The sequence below is a fragment of the Narcine bancroftii genome, chromosome 1 (genome assembly GCF_036971445.1).
Source record: "Narcine bancroftii isolate sNarBan1 chromosome 1, sNarBan1.hap1, whole genome shotgun sequence".
Classification (NCBI taxonomy): domain Eukaryota; kingdom Metazoa; phylum Chordata; class Chondrichthyes; order Torpediniformes; family Narcinidae; genus Narcine; species Narcine bancroftii.
In genome coordinates this window covers 413641484-413666273 of record NC_091469.1, presented here as the reverse complement: position 1 = coordinate 413666273, position 24790 = coordinate 413641484, and the positions used below count along the sequence as shown (strand labels likewise).

The following is a 24790-nucleotide window of genomic DNA, read 5'->3' as shown; positions in this document are numbered from 1 at the left end:
CGCCGCTGGTCTCCCCCCGCATCTTGTTGTTTTCTCATCCATTTGCGAAGAAAAATGATTTCTTCAGATTGTAATGCTGCCTGATGCATTTCCTTTTCCGTCTCCACAGGCAATCTTTGGGATTTAGGCAATGAAGAAATTGAGCCTGGGCTTGTTTCAAGTCGTCTAGGCCCCAGATTTTCAGCACTTCGAAAATGTATCTTCTTTTGAATTTGAGATTTAGTCTTTTTACCATTAGAGGCCATAATAATTCCTTAATACCTTACACTTAAATTTAAAAAGTTTAAACTTGGAAACAAAGGGTTAAAAAATGGGTATTTAAAAGTCTGGCCAGAGAGGTTGAGATTGCACGTCTAGACTCTACACCATCTTGCCACGCCCCCCCTGATGAAAATTTCAAATACTTTAGATAGAGTACATCAAAAATAGCTTATGGTACCAAAGTGGACAATACAAAAATGAGAATAAAAAGAGCATAGACCATCTGCATTGATCTAACCACTGGAGCAGCTCCAGATTTCTTCACATCTGTAGTCCATACTGATTCATGGTTGATTCAGTAGGGAAAAACTTTGCCATATCTTCGGCATTATACCTAAGAGACGTCCCATGTACAAATTAAGCAATATTCGGACACAACTCATTTACCTTATTGCCAATATGTGCAATGTTTCCATCCTGTCTCATCACCAGAAGGAGCACAAATAGAGAAGGCAGGGAGGGATCTAGGAGTTAAAAAGACTAACTTTGGATACCATAAACTTTTATTTCATCTGATTAGAGGCAAGGAACCATGCTGGTAAATACTACTTACTCTTTTGCCCAGCTGACCAATTAGTACTCCACATTGAATGGCCTGGTGGCACCACTATTTACCAATCAAGCCAAGTGCTAAAGGTCATAGCTGACAGAATGGGTCCTATGGAAGCAGTGAGAAAGTGAAGTAGGAAACCTAATTGTCTCAACCATTTGTTGCTGAAGTATCTGGCCACTACAATGCTGGTAGCAGCAAGGTGGGGAACATGGGCGAGGTGTAGCCACAACTGCGCAGGTCCAGGTATGCAGTGGGATCCTAGGAGAGGATCTAGGTACATCACTGACCTAGAGAACATCTTACGAACCTTTGACTTGCTCTAATGTGCTCCAATTGTAACACATTCAACCTCAACCATGGAAGTTTCAGATATGACCTACTGCAACCTTGAATAAACCTAGGTCTGCACATTAGAACAAGACAGACTAACCCTCCTGAGTGACTTCAGCAGCAGATTGGGAAATGCAGCAATCTTTTCTAATAAAATCTTCTCTGAGGTACATAGTCTTGCATAACAAATACCTTTCATCAGTGGGGAAAGCACAAGATTTAATGGAAACACCCATAGATAGCTCAAGGTTAGACACTTGTTAATTATATCCTTTTCGTGGCCAATCTACAGAGATAAAGTCCCTCATTCACCTGCCGCTCTTCCTCTGGAGAGTTGTGTGGCAATGTCATTACACTAATGGAAATCTTTAACAATAAATGGGGTCACGTGTGTCTCTATTAAATTGTGGAACGGGCATGTCAGCCACACTTGTCAGGTAGCACCTGAAGTTACAAGACTGACATGTACCCATCAATGTGAAAAACTGTCCTCAGGGAAATCTCTTTAGACTGGCGACGTCAGGGCCTGGCCATTGCCAGTTCACAGAAAATGCCAGAAAACAGAAACTGACCCCTAAGGGAACCCCATATGTAAACATATCAAAGGTAGAACAAAGCTTAAAACAGGAAATAATACTGTGTAGCAGCATGGCTAGCGCAGCAGTTTAGCACACCTTTACTGCGCCAGCATTCAGGACATTAATAAAACCTCCTTTCAGTGTGGACTCAAACCCCAGACCCAATTGCAGCAGATTCAACCTTTACAGCTCTAGCGCTAATGACAGCAGATTCAAAACATGCCAGACCACGGGAGTTGCCAGACCACAGAGCACCAGATAATAGAGGTTCAACCTGTAACGGAATGTGGCATGAGTGGTGCTGTAACACACAACTCTTACCAACTGTCATTTTACATAACACCCTGCTCCAGATTTCTTCACATCTGTAGTCCATACTGATACCCACAAGTTGAATTCCAGGGCAATGTGAGTGGGATCACTAAAAAAGAAGTATCTGACAGAATGTGGCATCAAAACCAAATGAAATTAAAAGCAATGGGAAAAAAAAACATTCCAATGGGCAGCATCAAAATCCACAGATTGGAAGGTGGCTGTGGTTACTGGGGATCTCTCATCCTAGCACAGGGCATTTTATGCAAAGATCCCAACCAAATACTTCCCAGGAAGAGAAATTTAACCACTGACCAGAAAGTTAATTGGACCAGCCACATAAATGCAGTAAGATACAAGTTTGGAGAATGATTAAATGATTCTCACTTACCTCAATGCTCAAACGTTTGACCTCAACACCTCCCAAAACTAAAAAATCATATACCTATTCAATATTAATTCCCTTCATGCACTATGCACTTCATCACCCATAATATTCACAATTTTCTCAACAAGTTATTCTAAGAGCATCTTCAACATCTGAAGTCCATATCACAAAGAAGAACAAAGGGAGCAGACACAAGACAACATGTGGATTCCACTCCAAACATCACCTGACCTAGATATATTCTGGTCCTAAAGTCAATTACTGACTTCCAGAAAACCAGAGGTATACAATCCAGTGATCATTGTGGGAAAAGAGGTGGAAAGTGAGAAAATTTAGGTTCTTGGGAGTCACCATCTTGAAAGATCTTTCCTGGACCCAACACACTAATGCATCGTGAAGAAAGCATGTCAATGTTGCTACTTCTTCAGGAGTTTGTGGAGATTTGGTATGACACCAGAAACCTTGGAAAATTTTTACAGAGGTGTGGTGAAAGTGTGCTGACCAGCTGCATCATGGTCTGGTATGGGAACACCCCTAAGCATAAACCCCTCCAAAAGGTAGTGGACAAACCCAGGACATCACAGGCAAAACTCTCCACACTATTAAGTCCATCTACAGGCTGTCAGAGGGCACCACCCAGCACACGCTCTGTTCTTACTGCTGCCATCAGGAAAGAGGTTTAGGTGCCCCAAGACTCACACCGCCAGGTATAGCTACTACCCATCCACCATTAGACTCCTTATCGACAAACTCAATCAGAAACTCATTTAAGGACTCTTGTGCACTTTATTTTCTTTTGTTCTCTCTGTATTGCACAGTCAGTTTGTTTACATTTGTTATCTGTTTACAGTTTTAATTTATTTAAATGTTTATACTGGGTAGTTTATTTTTTGCACTACCAATTAGTAGTAATTCTGCCGTGCCTGCAGGAAAAAGAATTTCAGAGTTGTAGGTGATGTACTCTGACAATAAATCTGAAATCAGAATCCCAGTGCCTTCATGAAGGCAGCTCATCACTATCTTCAAAAATAATTAGAAATGGCAAATAAATGTTGGCTCAGCCAGAGATGCCCAAATACAATTAATAAATTTTAAAACAATGTATTTTATCCATGTCTTTACTGTATTGATTCATATTCAACAAAAATCACATTTTACAGTGGTCAATGAGGACAATGTTAAAATGTTACTCAGGTACAGTAATGGTTGCATTATAAGTAAATGAGCTAACATTGTTTATTTTAGATGCAGCATTCAAAGACAAGACACATAAACATGCTGGTTGCAATATTTTCCATTTTCAAGTTGGCTTTAAAATAAAATGGATCAGTAAGAAAGGTACACACTGATCACAAACTCTACCTGTAACTGCAAGGCTGTAAAAACTTTTTAAAATCAAAATTAAGTTGGGCTAAGGAAATAGTACATGCTCATTCAGCTGTGATCTGTTGATATCAAGGCCCAGCATCTTAGAGGAGGAACTTAAAGATTTAGAAAAACACTTTTTCCATTATTATCAAGTGCCACTTTAAAATCGATGGAAAAAAAATCAACTAAGTCACCTTGATTTTAAACAGTTATATTTATACATTTTCAAAGGTCTCAAGTTACATCCATGTTAAAATTTTAAAATATACTTTAATATTTCCTGTATGCTCTTATTTTTGTTACTTGATTATATTACTCCTTTTGTAGTTCAAAAATAATGCAAGAGAAAATGTAAATTTCTATATACCAGTACATAAATAATGTACACACGTCCACAAAATATGATAGAATAAGAATAACAAAATACAGAGCATGGTTCATGAATTCAAGGATGGATTTTGAAGGCCAATAATTCTTCTGAATGCATATTGTTAAGAGAACGCAAGTCAGGTAATTTCAGCAGGAGTTTTGTAAAGATTGTAGATTCATTTGGGTGATTTTTCATAATTAAGGTTCGGAGTGCTCGAATTAAAGTTTCTTGCAATTGCTCCACTGAGTTAATGTTTTTTATACCTGATCGATCTAGAAAGAAAGCAACAATTTATAACAAATAAATGAACAATGTTAAATTTGCAGCTAGTTCCTTCGAGAAAAGTTAAGCCAAATTGATTTATGAATGACTAAGACAAAAATAAACATACAGCCATAATGTACATGCAGTACAACATCCAAATGTCAATAGATAACTCCATTTTCTTTAAAAGTAACAATTTTTAAAAGAATTTCTCTGCACTGCCCGACTTATTACTGATTTAAGAACCAATTATATTTTTGAAACACAGTAGTGACACTTGCAGTGTATGTGAGCAAAGACAATTCACAAATTATCTTACCAGCAGAAACCAGGACAACTGCTGTGAACAAGCTCATTTCCTCCTCACCAAGATGCAGAGCACTCAACTTTTCACTAAACTCGAACATGGACATCAACAGCTCTCCAGCCCCCAATAATTGCAGTTCTTCCATTCCGTAACTCTTTCCACTGAGAAATGTGACTGTCCGGTCTTGTACATCAAAAAGAGCTGCAAAGCGCACCATCAATACCTGCCAGTGACAGAAACAGGAGTCAGTCACATCAGAAACGACCAACAACTCACTTTTCTCAATTTTCGCACCATTTGTTCCTAATATATTAAGAGGGAAGAAGTTATTTTCTCACCATCATCCTTGGTATCCACCTGACATAACAGAGGGACAATGCCCAGCAATAATAGAAATATGAATTTTTATATCTATTTACTGCTTGCATTGACTATACCCCCATGCTTTCAAGAGCACGTACAGTATTGTCAAAAGGGCAATCAACTCAGAACCATTGTGGGATAACAATTTAACCACCAACTTCAAATGCAACAATATTGTCAGTTACATTCCCTTGCTCAATCCCTCTTGCCTGACAAATTTATTTCCCGTGAGTACCTCTCCAAGCATTTACCACTCAACATGAAGACTTTTCTTCTTCACATTTCTCCTGCATTTCTGGCCTAACCTTAAATTTGTGCCACTGATGTCTTCAGCTAATAGGAAACCACTCAATTTTTCTATCTTATCCAAACCTGTCATAATCACTACGACCAAATCTCCTCAAAATTTCTTTTGATGCAAGAACCCCACCCTCAATCTTAACCAAAATCCTTCATCTTTGGATCCATTCTACAAACCTCCTCTGCATCACCTCAAAAATCTTCACCCATCCTAAAGTATAGTTGGTAACTTCAATAAAGCATACATATTTTTAACAAAGTTTCCTGATTCCATATGGTTCCTGCAACAAATATGATAACAGGTTGCAGGAAAGCTTAAGATTAATGCATGTGGACTGCAATGATACTGAGAAACAAAGACTTGATTTATTGTCCTTTTCCTAGTTACAACATAGTCTTTTGAAGGAAGGATACATAGAAACTTCACCTACAGGCTTCCAACAAAAACTGACCTGAATTTTATGCCGGGATAAAGAAATACTTGAGTGAAATATAATGCAAACCTTCTCATAATCTGCGAACTTCTACCCTTCCATTTCAAGTAAAAACCACAAATTTAAAATCTGGTGAGAACACCTACATCCAGGCCATAATAAACATGCTGAACTACACACCTCAAAGGAAGCTAGGGTCTGGTTTCTGCTGTACTGCATTAACGGCATTCAGAGCCCAGACATGGTGGAGAAGCTCAGCAGGTCACACAGCAACCTAAGGAAGTAAAAGGGAGTCAACGTTTTGGGCATGGCCCTTCGTCAGGAATTCCAAGAAACAGGCAGACCCTAAATAAAAGGTAGGGGAGGAGCAACTGGTAAGAGGTAATAGGTGGATGTAGGTGGGAGGTTAGAAGAGAAAGAAGCTGACAAGTGATATGAGAGAGCATTAAGAAGGGTAGCTCTCTAATAGAAGGGAAGGGGATGGGGAGTTGGAAGATGATGACAGAGGTAAGGAAAGAAAGAGACCAGGGAGGGGTGTTAACAGAAATTGAAAAAGTTAGAGACTGCTGAAACAGAATACAATGGGCTGCTCCTCTTATTTACATGAGGCCTTGAACATGTTGGTGCAGCAAAGGTGCGTGGAATTAAAAACATTCTCATCTCATTCCTCTTCTACCCTCCCACCTGTATCCACCTATTACCTCTTTGCTATTGGCCTGTCCTCCTCCTCTTTCTTCCCACCTTCTTTTTATTCAGGCACGTGCCTGTTTTTTGACATTCGTGAAGGTGGGCTGAGGCCTGAAACATTGCCTCGGTGTGATCTGCTGAGTCTCTCCAGCACTTTTGGGTATTGCACTAGACTCCAGCATCAACAATTTTTTGGTTTACCCTTATAGTGGATGCTACATCTGGGTCACAGCGCCCTGTTTAAGAGGGGGGAAAAAATATAATCCCTGCTCTTGGTTAGTCATCCAGTAGCTCTTCTTGGGCAAGCTCAGTTGAGTGTTTGGCTTTGACTAACTCCCAATAAAATAATCCAACACCCTGCTAAGGAAGTAGGTGACTTACACCTTCAAAAGAGATTTAAGTGGAAAAGATATAGAATACAAGTTAATGAAAACACATGACTATTATTCAGCATTCTTGGAAAATGTCGACCACACAATATTTAAAAGTAGTCTTATCTTTTATACATACCTCAAATGTTCCAGCTTTAAGCAAACTAACTTGGTCATGCTGTGATAAATTTTGGAACCCTGGAATACGTTTTGCAAATTCTACCACCTCTCTAACTGCAGGTGTAAAGCTCATAGAAAATTCTTCCCAGATTTCCTGCTCAGATTTATCAGGACTTACATAAGGGGACAAACTCATTGGGCACACCTGTCAAAACAACCAAAAAGTAATGAGAAATAGACATTTTAATTCAAAATAATTTCAAGAAAATAGTTAGAACATGCTGACACTTAATGGCTATTTTCAGCTTGTACTGTGAAACAATGCAAAGTTCATGTATATTACATATTAAATGAGCAAATAATTGCACAGATTTGTGTTTCAGATGTGATCAGGAAATAGGTACTTTTTTTTCCATTCGACTTGGACTTGTTTTAAGGTTAAAATTTTTGGTTACAAATTAAATCATTTTTAGAACAGGTATTAAAAGTGAATTTACATTTGATCCATTGGTATTTTTGTTAGGGGATATTAAGTCGATTGTCTTTGGGCTGAGATTGACTATGTTTCAAACTGAATTTTTACGTTTGGCTTTGGCTGTTTCTAAAAAATGTTTAGCTATTACATGGAAACCTGATTTCGTTTTAACTATGAAAAGATGGCACATTGAAATGAAAGCTTGTAATAACATAATTTGAGGGATAAATACTTTTTCTTTGTAAAAGTGTGAAGCAAGCCCATATTTAAAAGTCCTTGGTGTTAAAATTTGATCTCGGTCGCTTCGGTGGATGTCTCTGTTTTCACAGCTAAAAAGTTGATTGATTGTTTTTATTGATGATCTCCTACTTCCTTTCCTTGTAGGTGCACAGGGGAGGAGGGAGGGTGTTAGTGGGGTGGTTGAAGGAGGATGGGAGGGGGGGGCATTTAATCATGTGATGGATCAATGGTCCTCCTGGAGGGTGATCAGCAGCATCGAGCAGAAGATCACAGCTGATGCCAATGAAAAGAAGCTGGAGATAGTGCGCACCTACCGTAATAATCAATGTTATGGGATTTAAATTTTTAAATAAAATATTTTTTAATTTTTTTTAAAATAATCACTTTATAATGATTTCTCAATAGTTGCATACTTACCAGATGCATTCTCCTCTCTGTAGTCCAGGAGTGTTCAGTCGGCTTACTACCCTGCAAAATTCCATCTTCTGCAAATACTTTTTGTACAGACGCACTGGGAAAAGTGTGGCACAGCCTGCTCACTCTTTCTATTTGACCATTTGGACAAATTCCATTTGGACAAATTTCATTTGTGATGTAGACTTTCTCATGGTTTGCATTATTGAAACAGTGGATTCCATTAACCCCATTCATGGGATGTCCAGTCAACCACTTGTCATCTACAGTTTGCTGAGGATTTTCTGTGTTCTGAAATTGCACAGCTTTCAGTATTTTGTCTGGCTTATCCTGGGAACAGGAAAATGTTTCCTTCAGGGCTCTGGATGCTGTACCAATTTCATGATCCTCTCCCTTCTGAAGTATCTTAGTCTGTGATTGATGGAATGAGTTTTCTTCACACAAAAATTCAGTCTGTACAAAGCTATTCAGCTGATTATTCACAATATTTTTCATTGCACTTTGCATTTCAATCAACATTCTCTGCTTCTCACGCTTAGGAATGCGTCCAAATCGAACAGCTGTAAAACAATACACAATGGGTTTCAACAAAAAAAGTTGAATAGTGGACCTCAATCACATTTTTTCAGTTAGGAATAGGGCAATATCTAATTATTTAAGACTGTAATAAGATTCTTCTCAACTGTAACAGTACCATCTCGAGACATGCCTACAGCCAAACACTTCTTAAAGCGACATTGCTGACAGCGGTTCCTATTCATCCTCATTATGGAACAGTTCTCATTTTTCAGGCATTTCTTGTACTGAATATTCTGCTGAATGCTCCTTCTGAAAAATCCCTGCAACAACAAAGAATATTCACTCTAATCCAAGTCTGTTAAATAAAATAACATATTTACATTGTGTTGACTGCAACATTTTACTTCAGACAACATGCAATGTTAGCCAGCTTGTACATCTTCAGAAGTTTTTTCAAATGTGATAGACACAAAACAATTTTTTCTAAAACATTGTACATTTGGAGTGGAAGCAGAGACTAATGACAGGATGACTATTTGGCCTTCAAACCTTCACCCTGGAAATACCCTACCATGCAGTGAAGAAACAATGTTCCCATCAGAACCAGAAAAAAAAAACATTGTAAATAAATGATAACAGCAAAAGTCTTTCAGAAAGACCCACAAATGTCCACTCAAAAATGTTCAGGACCCAAAGCTGAAGTTTGTAGAAATTACACAAAAATGCTAGAGGTACTCAGCAGGTCCTGCAGCGTCCATAAGAGGGAAAGATATATAATCCACGTTTAGGGCCTATACTCTTGGTCAAGGTATGAGCAGGCAGACTCCTGAATAAAAAGATGGAGGGAGAAGGGAAGAAGGGACAGGGAGAGGAGCACAGGGAGAGGAGCACAGGTCAAAAATTGAGAATATTTGGGGGAAGGGGTAGCTCTCTTAATGCATAGCTGGAGGAAAAGAGAAACCAGAGAGAGACGAGGTGGGGAACTAGAGGAAAGAGGTCATATAGATAGAGAGAGAACGAGGGAGGAAAGTGGATAACTATTAAATATTGCGTCAAAACATGAGTAAAGGCCATGTCTATAGCTTATCTTCCCCATAATACACTGCTCCATCATGTGGCACAAATCAAATGGGCCAAAACCTTGAGTTTATTACAGTCTCATTGAGCAAAAGAAATTGACATCCCTGGAAAGTGAAGATCAATGCCAGTTTTAGTTAAACAGAAAAGTCTGCAGATGCTGTAATTATAGTGTAATACCAATCTTCCCAGATTGAAAAAGGGTTTTTCTTAAAACTAAAAAATTGTGCCTTTGTACGTCAATATAATTTGTAAACTCTTTCCTTCTTTACCACTTACCCCCTCCGGTGTGACAGCATTTATTTTGGGTTTTCAAAAGGTGGATTATTCAGGACGAATCAAGAACTTTCACTACTTTTCGTCGTTTTTATTTAGCTTCAACATTATGTTTTTCCTATAATTAATTCACAGTACTGTCATTTCTAAAGCATTAAGGACACTCTTGCTGAACAGAACATCACATCAGAAATGAATGTGCGATGGATTCTATGGGGTGAGGGTTCCCTGAACAGACTGTCTAGGTCATCTGGCAGAATACCTTATCGCCAGTCCTCACGAACAACTTTATTGTAATCTGATTTGCACAAGTACAATCCGACAAAACACCATTCTCCAGTCCTCAGTGGAAAACATGCAAACACACAACCAAACATAACACACATACAAACAATACATATGCTGGACAAGTATTCATATAAATAAATAAATAAAGATAGATTTTGTTTCATCAATATGAGTCTCAGATGGTGAGTGTGAACAATTCCTTTGGTCATTCAGCATTCTCACTGTCCATGGGCAGAAGCTGTTCCTCAGCCTGGTGGTGCTGGCTCTGATACTCCTGTATCTCCTTCCTGAAGGGAGCAGCTGAAGGGGTTCTCAATGATTTTGCATCCCCTCTTCAGACAATGATCCAAGTAGATCACATCAATGGATGAGGGAGAGAGACTCCAATGATTGGCTTCACCCAAGATAAACCCCACTTCCATCAAGGGACAAATAACCTGATTTATCTAGGGTCCTTGGTGCTACAAGCACCGGGGAGGGAGAAAGAGACTGGAAGGGGGAATCGTTAAAGGTTTATCCCGATGTGCCTTAGATGTAAATTCCATATTCTTAAAAATACATCATACTTCCTTCTGAGGTTGTAGGTAATCTTTTCCACAGGAACACAATTATGCATTTCTATCTTCCTGCGCGCTAAACCTAGTTGGGAATCAGATTTCCAAGTAACTGCTATGCCTTTCTTGGCCACTGCTAAAACGAGCTTAACAAATTTTAATTGCTATTTCGACAGCTCCATTTTAGGTCTTGCATCTTCTAAATTTTCCAATAAAAATAATTCAGATGCCTGAGGACAATGAATTCCAGTAATTTTTTTCCAGGAGATTACCCAAATCTTCTCAGAAGAGCCTCATTTTAGACCATGTCCAGGTTGAATGCAAGAAAATACCTATTTCTTGACCACATCGAAAACATTGATCTGATATTTCCGATTTCAATTTATGAAAGTTATATTGCACCAGCCGATATCTTACATTAATCATGCTGTCCCAAGTCGGAACAGCAAAATGGATCAATTTCTATACCCAAATCTGATTCCCACCTTTGTCTTGATTTATCAAGCCCTTGTTTAGGGGTTCTCGTCTGAAGTAAAGAATACATTTTTTAAATATTTTTTTTTGTTCTCCCCTTTTGTACCAGAGCCTCTATTTCGCTACACTGCAGTAAAATTAGTGCTGGACCAAATTTGTACCTTAAATACAATCTTAACTGAAGATGGCAGAAAAAAGATGTATTTAAAACTCCATATTTATTCCTAATGTGCTCAAATGTCATAAATTGTCCCTGCTCATAACAATCCTCAATACACAAGCCCTCTCTGGGACCAAGTGTCAGGGATTTTATTATCAATCGTTAATAGAATTAATGTACTTTGAGCCAGGGTGTTTTAAGTGAAAGCCCCCACCCCCACCCACCAATTTGACCATTAATCTTATTCCATATTGTAATTATATGCTTTAATGGGGAGCTTCTTTAGGGCCAGATAATAATTTAGAATTCTATTTATATGTAAGGTTTTCTGCTATCCTCTTACCAACCTTATGCAATTCCAATTTTACCCATGAAGACATCTCTTCCATCAAAGAGGGAAGTAACAAAGCTGAAGTAATAACTAATGGTTAAATCTCATCAGCATTCCCACCGTCCAGATCCAGTAGACAAGTTTGTCCATTATCTCCAGCTCTTTTCCTCCTGGCTATTGAACGGTTAGTGGAATCATCTGTTTAGATCCAGACATAAAGGGTTTCTGGATCAATCAGGAAGAACATAAAATCAATTTATTTGCTGATGATGATCTTATATATCAGACAGAACCAAATTGCAGTCTAAATTGGAAGATTTTGGGATTATATCAGGTTATAAATTCAATTAGGATAAGAGTGAAGTTATGCCACTTACGGGTGGGAATTATGAACATATTAAGAAAAATTCTCAATCTAAGTGGCCGCTCAATGGGATTAAATGTTTAGGCATCGAGGTAGATAACAACCTGAGAATTTATATAAGTTGAATGAACTTCCCTAGCTTTAGAAAACAGGATGATCTTAATAAATGGTTTGCCTGTTCCTATATCTTAGAGTCATTCAAAACCTTAATACATCAGGAACTTTATGTGGAAAGGTAAACCTTCCAGATGTTCTATTGATAAATAAACTTGAAATTATGAATTAGGAGAATTAATGCTCCAGGATTTCAAAAAATATTTTTGGCCAATCCAATTGGGGGTGTTATTCTAGTCATACAGGCCTCTCACTGCCAGTCAGGCCAAGACCTGGTGTATCTGGTGAGTTCTGGTGGAGGCAATCTGCCAGATGATCTGGATGGTCTGCTCAGGGAATCACCCCACAATACCAATTATGTTCTTAACCATCAGTGTCTGCAGCACATTCTGTGCTAATCACTGCTTGATGGAGTTGTGGTCAAACATGTGTAATGGATTGGTGTTAATAGTAATATTTAGGATAAGGTTAAGCTATATTTCTTATAAATATGTCTTAAGCAATGTAATGGGCTTGAAACAGGGACACAAACAGGTCAGCACATTTACAGATACATCATTACACTTAGAGCAGTGTCAGTTTGGAGTCACAGCATCTAGAAAGACAGAGCTAATGGATTTGAAGTGGGTTGTAATTATTCAAGAAGAATGGAGTGTTTGCTTTATAAAAAATTGAAATATCTAAGTGATCAATAATTGCTGAAGGAACCCATCTGTTTTTAAACTAAACCACTTAAGGCCTCTAGAAAAAGAGAAATGAAATTCAGAGCCATGTGAGTGATATACCCAAGTCTTTGAAACAGAAGTGAGGAGATCTTTCAAGTCATGTCATTGACAAGCAAGAGGTATGAAGATCACATGGTTTACAAGAAACTGTGGTTGGCAACTGTTTAAAATTCCAATAACTAATTACATTTTCCAGGAATTAAGACTGACCTCATCAGTGATGTCATTTTATATGAGTTTAAGGGTGCAGATATATATTCAAAGGCAGAGGCATCTTGAAGCCCAGAAGAAGAAACCGGAAGGAAAAGAAGATTGACAGTATTCTTGGGAGAAGGAGGAGGTGCTATTCTAAGGGGCTTTAAAGTAAGCCAGGCCACTTCTAACTGTCTCTTTTTGTTATTAGAAGGCAGCCTCAAGAAGGAAAGAAACTCCAGAACTTTTAAGCAGCTAAGAGGGAGTTAAAGGTTACCAGTGTGAGAGTTTAAGAAGAAATCTCTTCCTGGGAAAATAGCTCAACAAAATTTGTGAGTTTAAACAGTCTAAGGACTGAATTAGTGTTAGCATACAATTAATTATTGTTTTAAGCAACTATATAAAATAACTTAATGTTTCATAATCATTGAACTACAATTTAATAGACCTTCAAGTTCAGTAAGACTTTAAAATACTGGGCCTAAAAATAACTTTTCAGACTCGTTTAAATTTAAATTGTTTGGACTTTAATACACACACACATTTATACAATTACATTCGCACATAGTGAGATTTAAGTTTAGAGTTAAGTGAGAACTGTTAAGTGATTAATAGTCTAATAACAGCTATTATTTTGAATTTACCACTGTCTGGCGAATCTTCCACTGCTGTTCCTGTGTTAGTACGAACGAAGGTTAGTTAGTTCGTAACACGTGTTTGTCTAGAAGAAACCTTTCCATGAAGGATAGGAAATGTGGCAATGTCCAATTGACTGGGTCATTGTGTAGCAGCACCTGGGACAGGTAGAACCTCAGCACAGAGCAACACTTGATGCCTTCATACCTTGGTTCTACACACAACTTAATGCAGCCACATATGAAGATGGTCATCATTAGGTACAACCTTGCCCTATTGTCTGGTGACTTGTACACGGCCACCCATCAGAACGACTCTATTGTAGATCACCGAATGAACTGGAAAACTGATTTGGTGACTGCCAGGATGGAGGTGCAGGGGATGGGCTGTCCAGCAATGCTGAGAGCATCTTGCACCTGATGACAAGTTTCTTCCTTGTTATTGAGAGGGAGAGCTGCTGTCACATTCCCAATTTCTGGTGACCTTCACTACCTACTCTAACCCACCTCGGCCACTCCGATGCTGATCCCCATCACCTTCAGGTCATCAGACCTGACTATGGAGGGGACGGTGGATCAGTTGGGCCAGTTATCAAAGACCATTGCCAAGTCAAGTTTACTGTCATCTGATTGTACAATTACAACCCAATGAAACAGCATTCTTCAGTCCTCAGTACAAAAACATGCACACACACAAGCAGACATAACAAACATATAGACAAACAATACATATGCAGGACAAGTATTATATCTATAATAAATAAATAAATAGATGTTGTTTTGTACAAATGAGAGTCTCAGATGGTTAGTGTGAGCAGTTCCTTTGGTCATTCAGCATTCTCAATTCCCGTGGGAAGAAGCTGTCCTCAGCCAGGTAGTGCTGGCTCTGATACTCCTTGCTCTTCTTCAGGTTAACTCTGGTGCCTGATGCCAACTCAAACTAGCTGCAGAAGGTGGTCAATCTGCAGACCAAACAAGTGTCTGAATAGAAGACGGCAACATTATCAAGCAAAGAGAGAACATCATCCCTCCTATACTCTTCTCCTTCCTGATGGATTCTTCAAAAGACTCTATGCAACACACGCAGACACCTCCAAGCACACACGCAGAGTGGGAAATCCTGCCTGACTCCAAACTTGATGGGGAAGTTCTCTATTTCCAAACCATTGATTTGAACTGCACTACGATGTCTGTGTACAGCCATTGAATTCAATTTCTGATTCCTTCACCAAGACCCATTTTGGAGTGCATGTCTATCATGTATGTATGCAATATCCTGCAGAAGGCCTTCTCCTAATCCAAGGTGGCCAGATAGGTGTCCATCCTCCAGTCCTGAATGAAGATGATGGTACCTCTGAACAGTACAAGACTATCAAAGATTTTCTTCCCAGATCAGTGCAAGTTTGATACGGGTGGATCATGTGTGCCACAGCAGACTTAACCTGATTGTCGATGGCCTTGGATGGGATTTCAGAATCAACATTCAATGAAATGTGTTCAATTCCTGATACCCTTCTTCTCCCCATCTTCATGTTGATAGAGGTGCTGATGTCTTTCTTCATGATGTCTGACCTGCAGCCAGCCTGAATTCTGAGTTGCAGCTGGCCGCAAGCAACTTCCAGAAGGTCCAGGCCCATCCTGTCCCACAGAGCTGTGGACATCTCAACAGGTAACCCATCGCTTCTGGGTGTTTTACTTCAACTTAAAGGAAGAAATTGAGTAGAGTTTTTAGCTAAAATTGAACTGCCGAAATTGCAAGAAGAAGAGCAAAACAAACTGATAAAACCATTAGAAATAGAGGAAGTACAGGATATATTAAAAAACCTACTGATCAATAAAACGTCTGGAGAGGATGGATTCCCAATAGAATTCTATAAAACGTTTTTAAAGAGTTATTAATTCCTCCTCTCCTGGAAGTAATGAACCAGATAGAAGAAACACAAAACTTGCCAGACATGTAAGACAGCAATAATTACAGTAATACCAAAGACAGGGAAGGATCCACTAATACCAGCATCATATAGACCAATATCTCTACTTAATTCAGATTATAGGAAAATTATTAGCAACTGTGGTCAACTGTGTACCAAAAATAGTAAAACAAGATCAAACTGAATTTATTAAGAAAATTTATGTCTGTAAATTTATTAATCTAATTCATGCAGTTCAAGGAAATAGAAGCCAACAGTGGCTGTAGCTTTAGATGCAGAAAAAGCCTTTGACAGGTTAGAATGGAATTATTTATTCAAAGTACTACTGAGGTTCAATCTACCAGAAAAATATATTTATTGGATTAAAGCATTATATAATGGACCATTGGTGAAGGTAACAGTAAATGGATATGTATCAAACCAATTTAAATCAAGTAGATCAACTAGGCAGGGATGCCCACTATCTCCCTCACTGTTCGCTTTAGCAATAGAACCATTGGCAGAACTGATAAGAACAGAAAATAAAAGGGATAAAAATAAAGGAGAAGGAGTATAAAATCAGTTTATTTGCAGATGACATCATAGTATACTTAACAGAACCAGAAATATCAATAAAAGAACTACATAATAAATTGAAGGAATATGGAGAAATATCGGGGTAAAAGATCAATTCAAATAAAAGTGAAGCGATGCCAATGAGTAATGCAGATTATACAGAATTTAAAAAAGAATCACCATTTAAATGGCAAACACAAGCAATCCGATACCTAGGTATTAGATTAGATAATAATTTAAGCAACCTGTACAAATTAAATTATCAGCCACTAATAACGAAATTGCAGGAAGACTTAAAACATTGGAAAGAATCACCACTAACGTTGAGAGGGAGGGTAAATTGCATTAAAATGAATGTCTTCCCAAGGATACAATATTTATTTCAATCGTTACCACTTCCCTTAACAGAGAAATTCTTTAATGAACTAAAGAGAATAATAAGGAAATTTTTATGGAAAGGGGGGAGGGGGGGGGAAAAACGAGGATAGTGTTAGATAAATTAACAGAGACGTACAACCAAGGTGGTTTGCAGTTACCAAACTTTAAAAATTATTACAGAGCAGCACAATTAAGGTATCTATCAGATTTTTAATCAGACAAAGGAAAAACCAGATTGGACTAAGATAGAGCTAGATAAAATAGGGGAGAAGGTACCGGAACATATACTTTATCAGTGGGATGAAAAGCTGATACGATATAAAAGCTCACCAGTATTGCATCACTTACTCAATATATGGAAGAAGATTCACTTAGAAAGGAAAAAAAAAAATTACCAACTACCAATATTATTATTGACGCAAAATCAGCTAATCCCTTTCACAATAGATAACCTTTCCTTTAGAGAATGGGAGAGAAAAGGAATTAAAAGAATAGAAAATTGATTTTTGGGAAATAATTTATTAACATTTGAACAAATGAAGTACAAATATAGAATAACTCTTGGTACAATGTTTGCATACCATCAACTGAAAGCCTACTTAAAGGATAAATTGGGAAACAGACTGAGATTACCAGAAAGAAGCAGCTTTGAATATGTGATTACAGAAACAATGATAATAAAGATTTATAATGAACATGTACATCAAGCTGCAAGAGAAGGAAAATTATGAAATTAGCTATAAACCCAAACAAAAGTGGGAAAAAGACTTAAACATAAAGATAAAAAATGAAATATGGGAACTATGAAGAATATAATAAACACAAGGTTACATATGATACAATATAATTGGTTACACAGGTTATATATCACACCCCAAAAGTTAAAAAAATGGGATCCAACATTATAAGATAGATGTTTTCGCTGTAAGAAGGAAATGGGAACAATAGTACATGCAATTTGGGCATGTGAGAAAGTGAAAAAGTTCTGGGAAGATCTAAATCAGGTATTAAATAAAATCACAAAAAGCAACATAACAAAAAATCCAGAGATCTTTCTTCTAAGTAATATAAGTAAAGAATTAGGCCTCAAACTGGATGAAGTGCAAAAAAGATTTATTATGATAGCCTTAGCTGTAGCAAAAAAATGTATAATGTCAACTTGGAAATCAGAAGAGAGCCTGAGAATACAGCAATGGTACATGGAAATGAATAAATGTATTCCATTGGAAAAAATAACATATAATTTAAAAAATAAAGTCACATTATTTGAACAAATTTGGGAACCGTACAAGGAACATAACAGAGAGGGCCTACCGCGGACCTCCACCCTCTAAAATGATAAAATGAGAAGATAAAATGACTTGATCCAGTGTGTAAAAGTAGATGACACAATTTTCTTGTTTATTTTCATTGTGTGATGACATTTTTTAATGGTATTATTGTATTATATATGTTGAATGTTTAATGGGTTTGGAGGGGGGTGGGAAGGTAGGGGAGAAAAAAGGGGAGAAATGCCACTGTGTATATTTAAGAGGGAAATGTTTGTATTTTGATTGATATGGTTCACAGTGAGAAAAATAAAAAAATTAAAAAAGGAAGAAATTGAGTCAGTCAGCTCCTCAAGGGTCAGTGGCTGGTCCATACTCTCCCACCTGCTGTTGTCTATGACCTCCATGATGGAGAACAGGAAATTCTGGGATGCTGTGTTGTCTATGGCCTTACTGTCATACAGGCTGGCATAAAAGGATCTTCTAATCCTCAGAATATCTATGTGCAAAGATTTTACTGTGCTGTCCTCTTCCTTAAGGCTGTGGATCACAGAACTTCCAGTGAACCTTTTGGAAGATGTGCAAGCATGTCTCATCTTGCTCCATGAAGCAAACTCTGGATCAGAAGGTAATGTGACAATTATAGCAGATGATCAATCTTTGTTTAATGAGGACTGCAAATGAGTGCAACAAGCTTAACTGCCAAAGCAATAACACTACAACACATAAAAGAAGCACATTAAAGTCAGAGATAGGTAATTCCACAACTTATTGGTAATAATAATTGTTTTTCTTATGCAGGTACTGGTTGCAAAATAAAAATAATTTTACAACCTTTCTATAAGTCACAGCTAGTCAACAAGTTGAAGAATAAACCTTTCTATTCATACAATATAAAATTCTGAGTGTAGCCCATCTGGGGAAAAAAAGTATTCTAGAAATCCTTCAGATTAATACTTCATTCAATTTTACAAATTCATTCACTGTCCAATAAATATTTGGATGTTATGCAGATTACCTCATGTTCATAGTAATTGTCTCTGGCCTACCTTGCATCCTTCACATGCATGGACACCATAGTGGAATCCCGATGCCATATCTCCACAGACTTTACACAGGAGAATCATTCCATTAACTTCTTTAAAAACACAATAGAATATTAGTTGCAACTTGTCAGAAATTAAGTAAACTTTATACAGTAAAACCCTTGTTATCTGGCACCTATGGATTGATAGATGCTGAATGAGTGTATTTTTCAGTTGTTTGAGACTTACTCTCCCTAACTAATACATCTGCATGAAGAATAAACAGTTTTAAAGACAAAAATACTACACTGAACTTACAATGAACAAACTTTACTTGTATGAATATATAAACCATAAAACAATTTACTTTATTTTCAGTCACATCTTTGAAAACATTCAACCGTCACTGCATCCCCATCCTCGGAGCCACCCGAAAGAAGAACAATAACATTATGGATAATTAACCCCTCCCCCAAGCTTACAGATAAAGCCTGACTGGGGCGACTCTTCCTGAGCAGGGATAAGGAGAGTCACCCCAACGGCAAGCGGCATCAACCAGATCTTCATCCTGGTCAATGCCACTGCTGTTTCACACAACTTAACTCAAACAGCTACTACGAGCAAAGCACGACAAAGGCACTTCTGCTGGTTGAATATTTGCTTCCCATCTTCACCAAAGGTTTTTGAGTTATTTCAGAGAACATTTACTTTTGCAATTTTAAACTTGCGTATTTTCTACCAATTATTTTTAAATTTTTTATTTATTTTTGATTTTTTTGCCAGTTACTTGAGACTGCCAATTGCTTGAATTGCAGATACCAGGGGTTTTACTGTATTTGTATATCTTTAATTGAATGTACTACTTGGCCTATTTTAATTCATTGACAGGATGTGGGCACCACAGGCAAGATCAGTGTTTGCTCTCCACTCTTAAGAAGATGGTGGTGAGCTTTTTACTTCCTGTACAATTCTTACAGTGGAGAAATAAATAATTCTCCAATAAAATTTTATAAACTTACTTGTAATGTTACTGATACTTTTGTTTAAGTTCGATCCATCCTCTTTGGCAGAACACACAAGCTGAGCATTGGAGCGTTCTAGTTTCAGTGCACAGTTTTCAGAAAGCACAACACTGAGGTTGATGTGATTTTCCGAAGCAAAGCTATTAGGTGATGATGAAACAGGAGGCGAGATTGACTGGAAACTATTCTCAGAATTTTCACTGTGATAAGAAGCAGGACTACATCCAGAACTCGAACTAATGTATGTAATGACACCACCTGCATTAAAACAAAGTATAAAATTATAGGCTCTAGGGGTAAATTATTGGCTTTGACTCTGTTGTATAATAATCAACTTATTTCTTTTTCGATACATAATCAAAGTTTATTGCATTGGAGATTTAAAGGTGTGAAAAATTTGGGAGATTGTTTTAAAGAGGGTAAGTTTTTATCTTTTAATCAGATGAGGGAAGATTTTGGTTTGATAAGAATTCTTTATTTTATTATCAAATTCGATCTTTGGTAAAATGTATGTTTGGTAGAGATATGATTTTACCTAAAATGACTAAATTGGAGACTTTTCTTATGAAGGTACCAGAGAAGGGGTATATTTCATTTCTGTATCAAATATTACAGGATGGTATGGATAAAAAGGGTTGGGATAGATCTAAAATTAAATGGGAAGTGGATATTGGACTATGTTGGTTTTACTTTTTCTGAAGAGGATTGGTTAGATATTTGTTATGATAGTGTAACTAGATTGATAAATGCATGTTATGCAATGATTAATTACAATTTTTTATATCAATTATATTTGACACCTAAAAAATTAAAAAATAGTTTTAATGATTCAGATTTGTGTTTTAGATGTGGTGATACGGTTGGAACTTTTTTCATGCTGTTTGGTCATGTATACATATACAATCTTTTTGGAAGAAAATTCAATCATTTTTAGAATATCTGTATGAGATTAAAATAGCTTTAGATCCAACAGTATTTTTATTGGGTAGTTTGCAACCTCTGAAAGGCTTGGGATTAGATAAGTTTCAACTTGCTTTTGTATATTTAGCTTTATCCTTAGCTAAAAAATGTATTGCTACTACGTGGAAAGATATAAATATGATTGATATTAATAGATGAAATAATGAGATGAAATATTGTTTAATAATGAAAAAATTACATGTTTTGCAAGATAATTATAATTTTTTTAATTAATAAGTGGCTGTTATACTCAGAATATTTACATTTCAATTTATATTGATTAGATTTTAATATGTGTATTTAACTTTTTTTTAATATTCTTTCTTTTTTTATGGCTCTCCTTAGGAGAATTAGCTGAAGGGGGGTCTTTTTTTTTATATATATATATGAAAAAAATGTTCATGTTCATGTTTAATTGCTGTATATGTCATATATTATTTGTTTTTTGAACGAATAAATAAAGTTTTAAAAAAAACAAAGTATAATGGAATGATTTTTTTAAAATCAGAATTGCACACAATTGAAAATTCTTTTTGTCTTACAAGTATCAAAAATGTTGCTTCCCCCTCCCGTATTTCTAGTGATTTACTGTACTGTGATTTAATCTACTTTTCTGCGATTTAATCTACTTTTCTGCTCAGAGGCAGGACAGAAAGCACAGAACTTGTTCTTTACCAATTTCTGATCCTATAAACATCACATTGTATAATTTTGTGTGCAGTTTGCTTCATAGTAAATGAAAATAGACTATGTTGGGAAAAAAATTCAACAGGTCAGGCAGCATCCACAGAAAAAATCAGCAAGCATCCTGGGTGCTCTCATACTTTGGTTCCACAAACTGCCACAAAAAGGTGGTCATCAGGATCATGGTCATGTTGTGTATTCCCTTTCCCCCAATATCTGTCAACCTAAACAGCAATCCTTTGGACCTTTCCATTTCAGCCAGGGCAGAGGTGCAGGCAATGGGCCACACCTGCACCACATCGAGCAGTACTATGCTGACCAGGTTTTTCCCTGTTATTGAGAGGGAGCAATGCAACCACAGACCCAATTTCTGGTAAACCTTTGTGATCTGCTTCCACCAGTTTTTGTCACACGTCTCAGCCCCTCCAAACCAGATCCCTAATACCTTCAGGTAATTAGATCTGACTGTAATGGGATGGAGGACCAGTCAGACCACTTATCTTGCTCTTCTTCCAGTTTACCCAGGCACCCAACACAGACTCAAACTGGCTGCAGATGCTGATCAGTCTGTGGACTGATCACATGTCTGAACAGAAGACGGGGGAGTTGTGCACATACAGGGAGGCTTTAATCTGTGTGCCTCCAGTGCATTGTACTGCCATCCTTATGCCTGTCTTTCCAGGTGGATTCCAGGGCATGATGCAGGATACAATTTAAACTGGAGAGAGCAACCCTACCTGACTCCAGACCTTTTTTTGGGAAATTGTTTCCGACCCATTGATTTGGACTGCGCCACAGATGTCTGCATATAGTAGTTCAAATCCAATTTCAGATTCCTTTCCCAAAGCCCAATTTGGAAAGTACATTCATCATATAGGAGTGCGATACCCAGTCAAAAGCCTTCTCCTGGACTAAGCTGACTAGGTAAGCTTCCAACCCCCCCCCCCTGAGCTGCATGTAGGTGATGTAAGCACCTGTAAGCAGCACAAGGTTGTCAGAGATTTTCCTGCAAGTTTGGTCTGGGTGGAAACAATGCTAAGGATGCAAAGAGACTTTGATCCATTTTCTTTTTGTAAATCATTTAATGTGAATAAAGACTTTGGTTAAAAGTTCCATTTTCCCCCAAGACTGACAACAGGTTGCAATCCCAAAACTTCAATTGTCTCCCTCTCCACAAACACCAAGTGGCCAAACTGAGCCTCTCCAGAACTTATTTCTTTCAAATTTCCATCAACTACTGGTAAACAATTGCACACTACTCCAGCATCTATTTTGTTTTGTAATTTCCTCCAGGGCTGTCATGTCCAAGGTAGAATTATTTGCCACATGAAAATATGACAATTTCCTTCACTTAGAAGCCAAAATAATGATGCCTTGGAAATGTATTTGAAATCATTACCCTGTTAAAACACAAATTGATTTTGCCAAATTCAGGTGAGAGACATGAAAATCATTTGAATTGAAATTTGACCTCGAATGGAGTCAATTGCCCCTTGATTCCCTCACAATCTTGTAAACTTGTGCAACTGCTAGACAGCAGCCTGCCCGTCCTGAAAAGGTCACTGGATTGAGTATCAGGCCCTCCAGCTTTTGAAGGCCGCCCACTGGGATGGGGCCGTGCAGAAAACGAGTCCCATACATCAAGCAGCAGAATTTGGCAAAAACCTATCATTTCACTTTTCGACGTTGCCGCAAGCGGCCCAGCTTTTAAGGTCCTGATTGTGAGGTCGAGGTCGAGCATCGGTCCGGTTTTAAAGCACGCTTGTTCCAGGCGGCGCAGCTGGCCGATTGGCATCCACTCCGAACTGCGCCATTGATTCCCCAACGAGCGGGCCGGCACAAACTGGGTCACGCCAACATCACGCCGCCTCCATCACGTGCACCCGCCGCGAGCCCCAGCGACGTTCCATCGTTGCGCCCCCGCCCCCCCCGCCCGTTCGCTCAGCCAATGGGGCACCGCGCTGCGGCAGCGTCAACAGAACGCGCACGTGCGGAGCGGAGAAAGTCCATGTGAGGAATGATTGCAGCCGGAAGGGGCGAAACCCCCGGACTGACCTTTGTTTTTGCAGAGCGAGAAAAAAAATACTTTTCCATTTGCAAACCATCAAATGGAACCCAACCCTTCATTAAGTGATCCAATTATAAAAGCAAATGATCCAGGCTGCACCTCGCAACCCTTCAATAACAGTCCGACCGGCTCATCTCAAGGGAGAATTCGTTGTATTTTTTAAACACACCGACATTCCGAGCCGAACGGACGTGGAAACAGTCTTCGGCGATCCACGGGGGAAAGACCGTGGCCCATAAAGGCACATTACCTCCGCTGCTGCTGGAATCCATCTCCATTCAGGTCAGGAGCGGTCCGATCGATGACAGACAGCTTCCTCCCACTCTCAAAAACAGAAGTTCTGACCCCGATTCCTCGGTGGTGATTCTCCTCCCACCCCCCGAAGCCCCAAATGTCCTGGTTGCCTTCGTTCACAGCTTCCCGCAATCCTCTCCTTGCTGTCATGAATTCTCTTCCTTCGAAGCAGTTCCCCGGTCACTCACTCAACGTGACTCCACAACCCACCCCCTCTCTCTCTCTCTGGCTCGGGGATCACTGGCCCGGGTTACCATGTGACCCAGTGAACACAGGCTCCTCCCCCTTCCGCTCCGCTGCTGGCGGCCCGGCCCGGCCTCTTCTCCCTGTGCTCCACTGACACACTTTCCATCGCCAGTTCAAAGGCAGCGAAGCCCCAAGTTTCCACGACTACGGGCGTATTTTTTTTGTTCAGTGACCCAAATTATTTAGTGACCGTTTTTAATGGGGGCAGGAAGAGAGCATTCACTCTTTGAAGCGTGATGTATTCGCACCGTGCCACATTTTATATCCTCGAGGTGAACTCGGATCTGGGCAAGAAAAGTAACGACAACATCCCAAATGTTTTCACAAAACAATAAGAAAACTTAAACCTTGCACATTGAGGTTGCTGGAAAATTGAGGTTATTAATTCAATATAGCATTGGTGACAGAGATTCGAATCTTATGTTTAACAAATTATGTTTTACCACTGTAATGTTAATATTTAATGTTAAGCTGTATTTTCATATAGAAATATCTTAGTAAAGTAAGTTACAGAG

The 24790-nt window shown here is 38.4% G+C and overlaps 1 protein-coding gene across 4 annotated transcripts; it reads right to left on the bottom strand.

The window, feature by feature from the left end:
• Positions 1-3188: 3188 nt before the first annotated feature.
• Positions 3189-24280, bottom strand: LOC138751555 (nuclear receptor subfamily 1 group D member 2-like). Of its 4 annotated transcripts, none has more exons than XM_069913979.1 (8): positions 23986-24280; positions 20021-20281; positions 19026-19114; positions 8830-8974; positions 8139-8695; positions 7026-7211; positions 4744-4954; positions 3189-4432 (listed from the first exon to the last, which is right to left on the bottom strand). In XM_069913979.1, the coding sequence occupies exons 1-8, from the start codon at positions 24011-24013 to the stop codon at positions 4236-4238; spliced, it is 1674 nt and encodes a 557-aa protein (XP_069770080.1). In that variant the 5' UTR covers positions 24014-24280; the 3' UTR covers positions 3189-4235. The 4 variants fall into 4 exon arrangements, with proteins under 4 accessions (XP_069770080.1, XP_069770078.1, XP_069770079.1 ...); XM_069913977.1 differs by lacking the exon at positions 23986-24280 and adding an exon at positions 23333-23532; XM_069913978.1 differs by lacking the exon at positions 23986-24280 and adding an exon at positions 23345-23532.
• Positions 24281-24790: the final 510 nt, after the last annotated feature.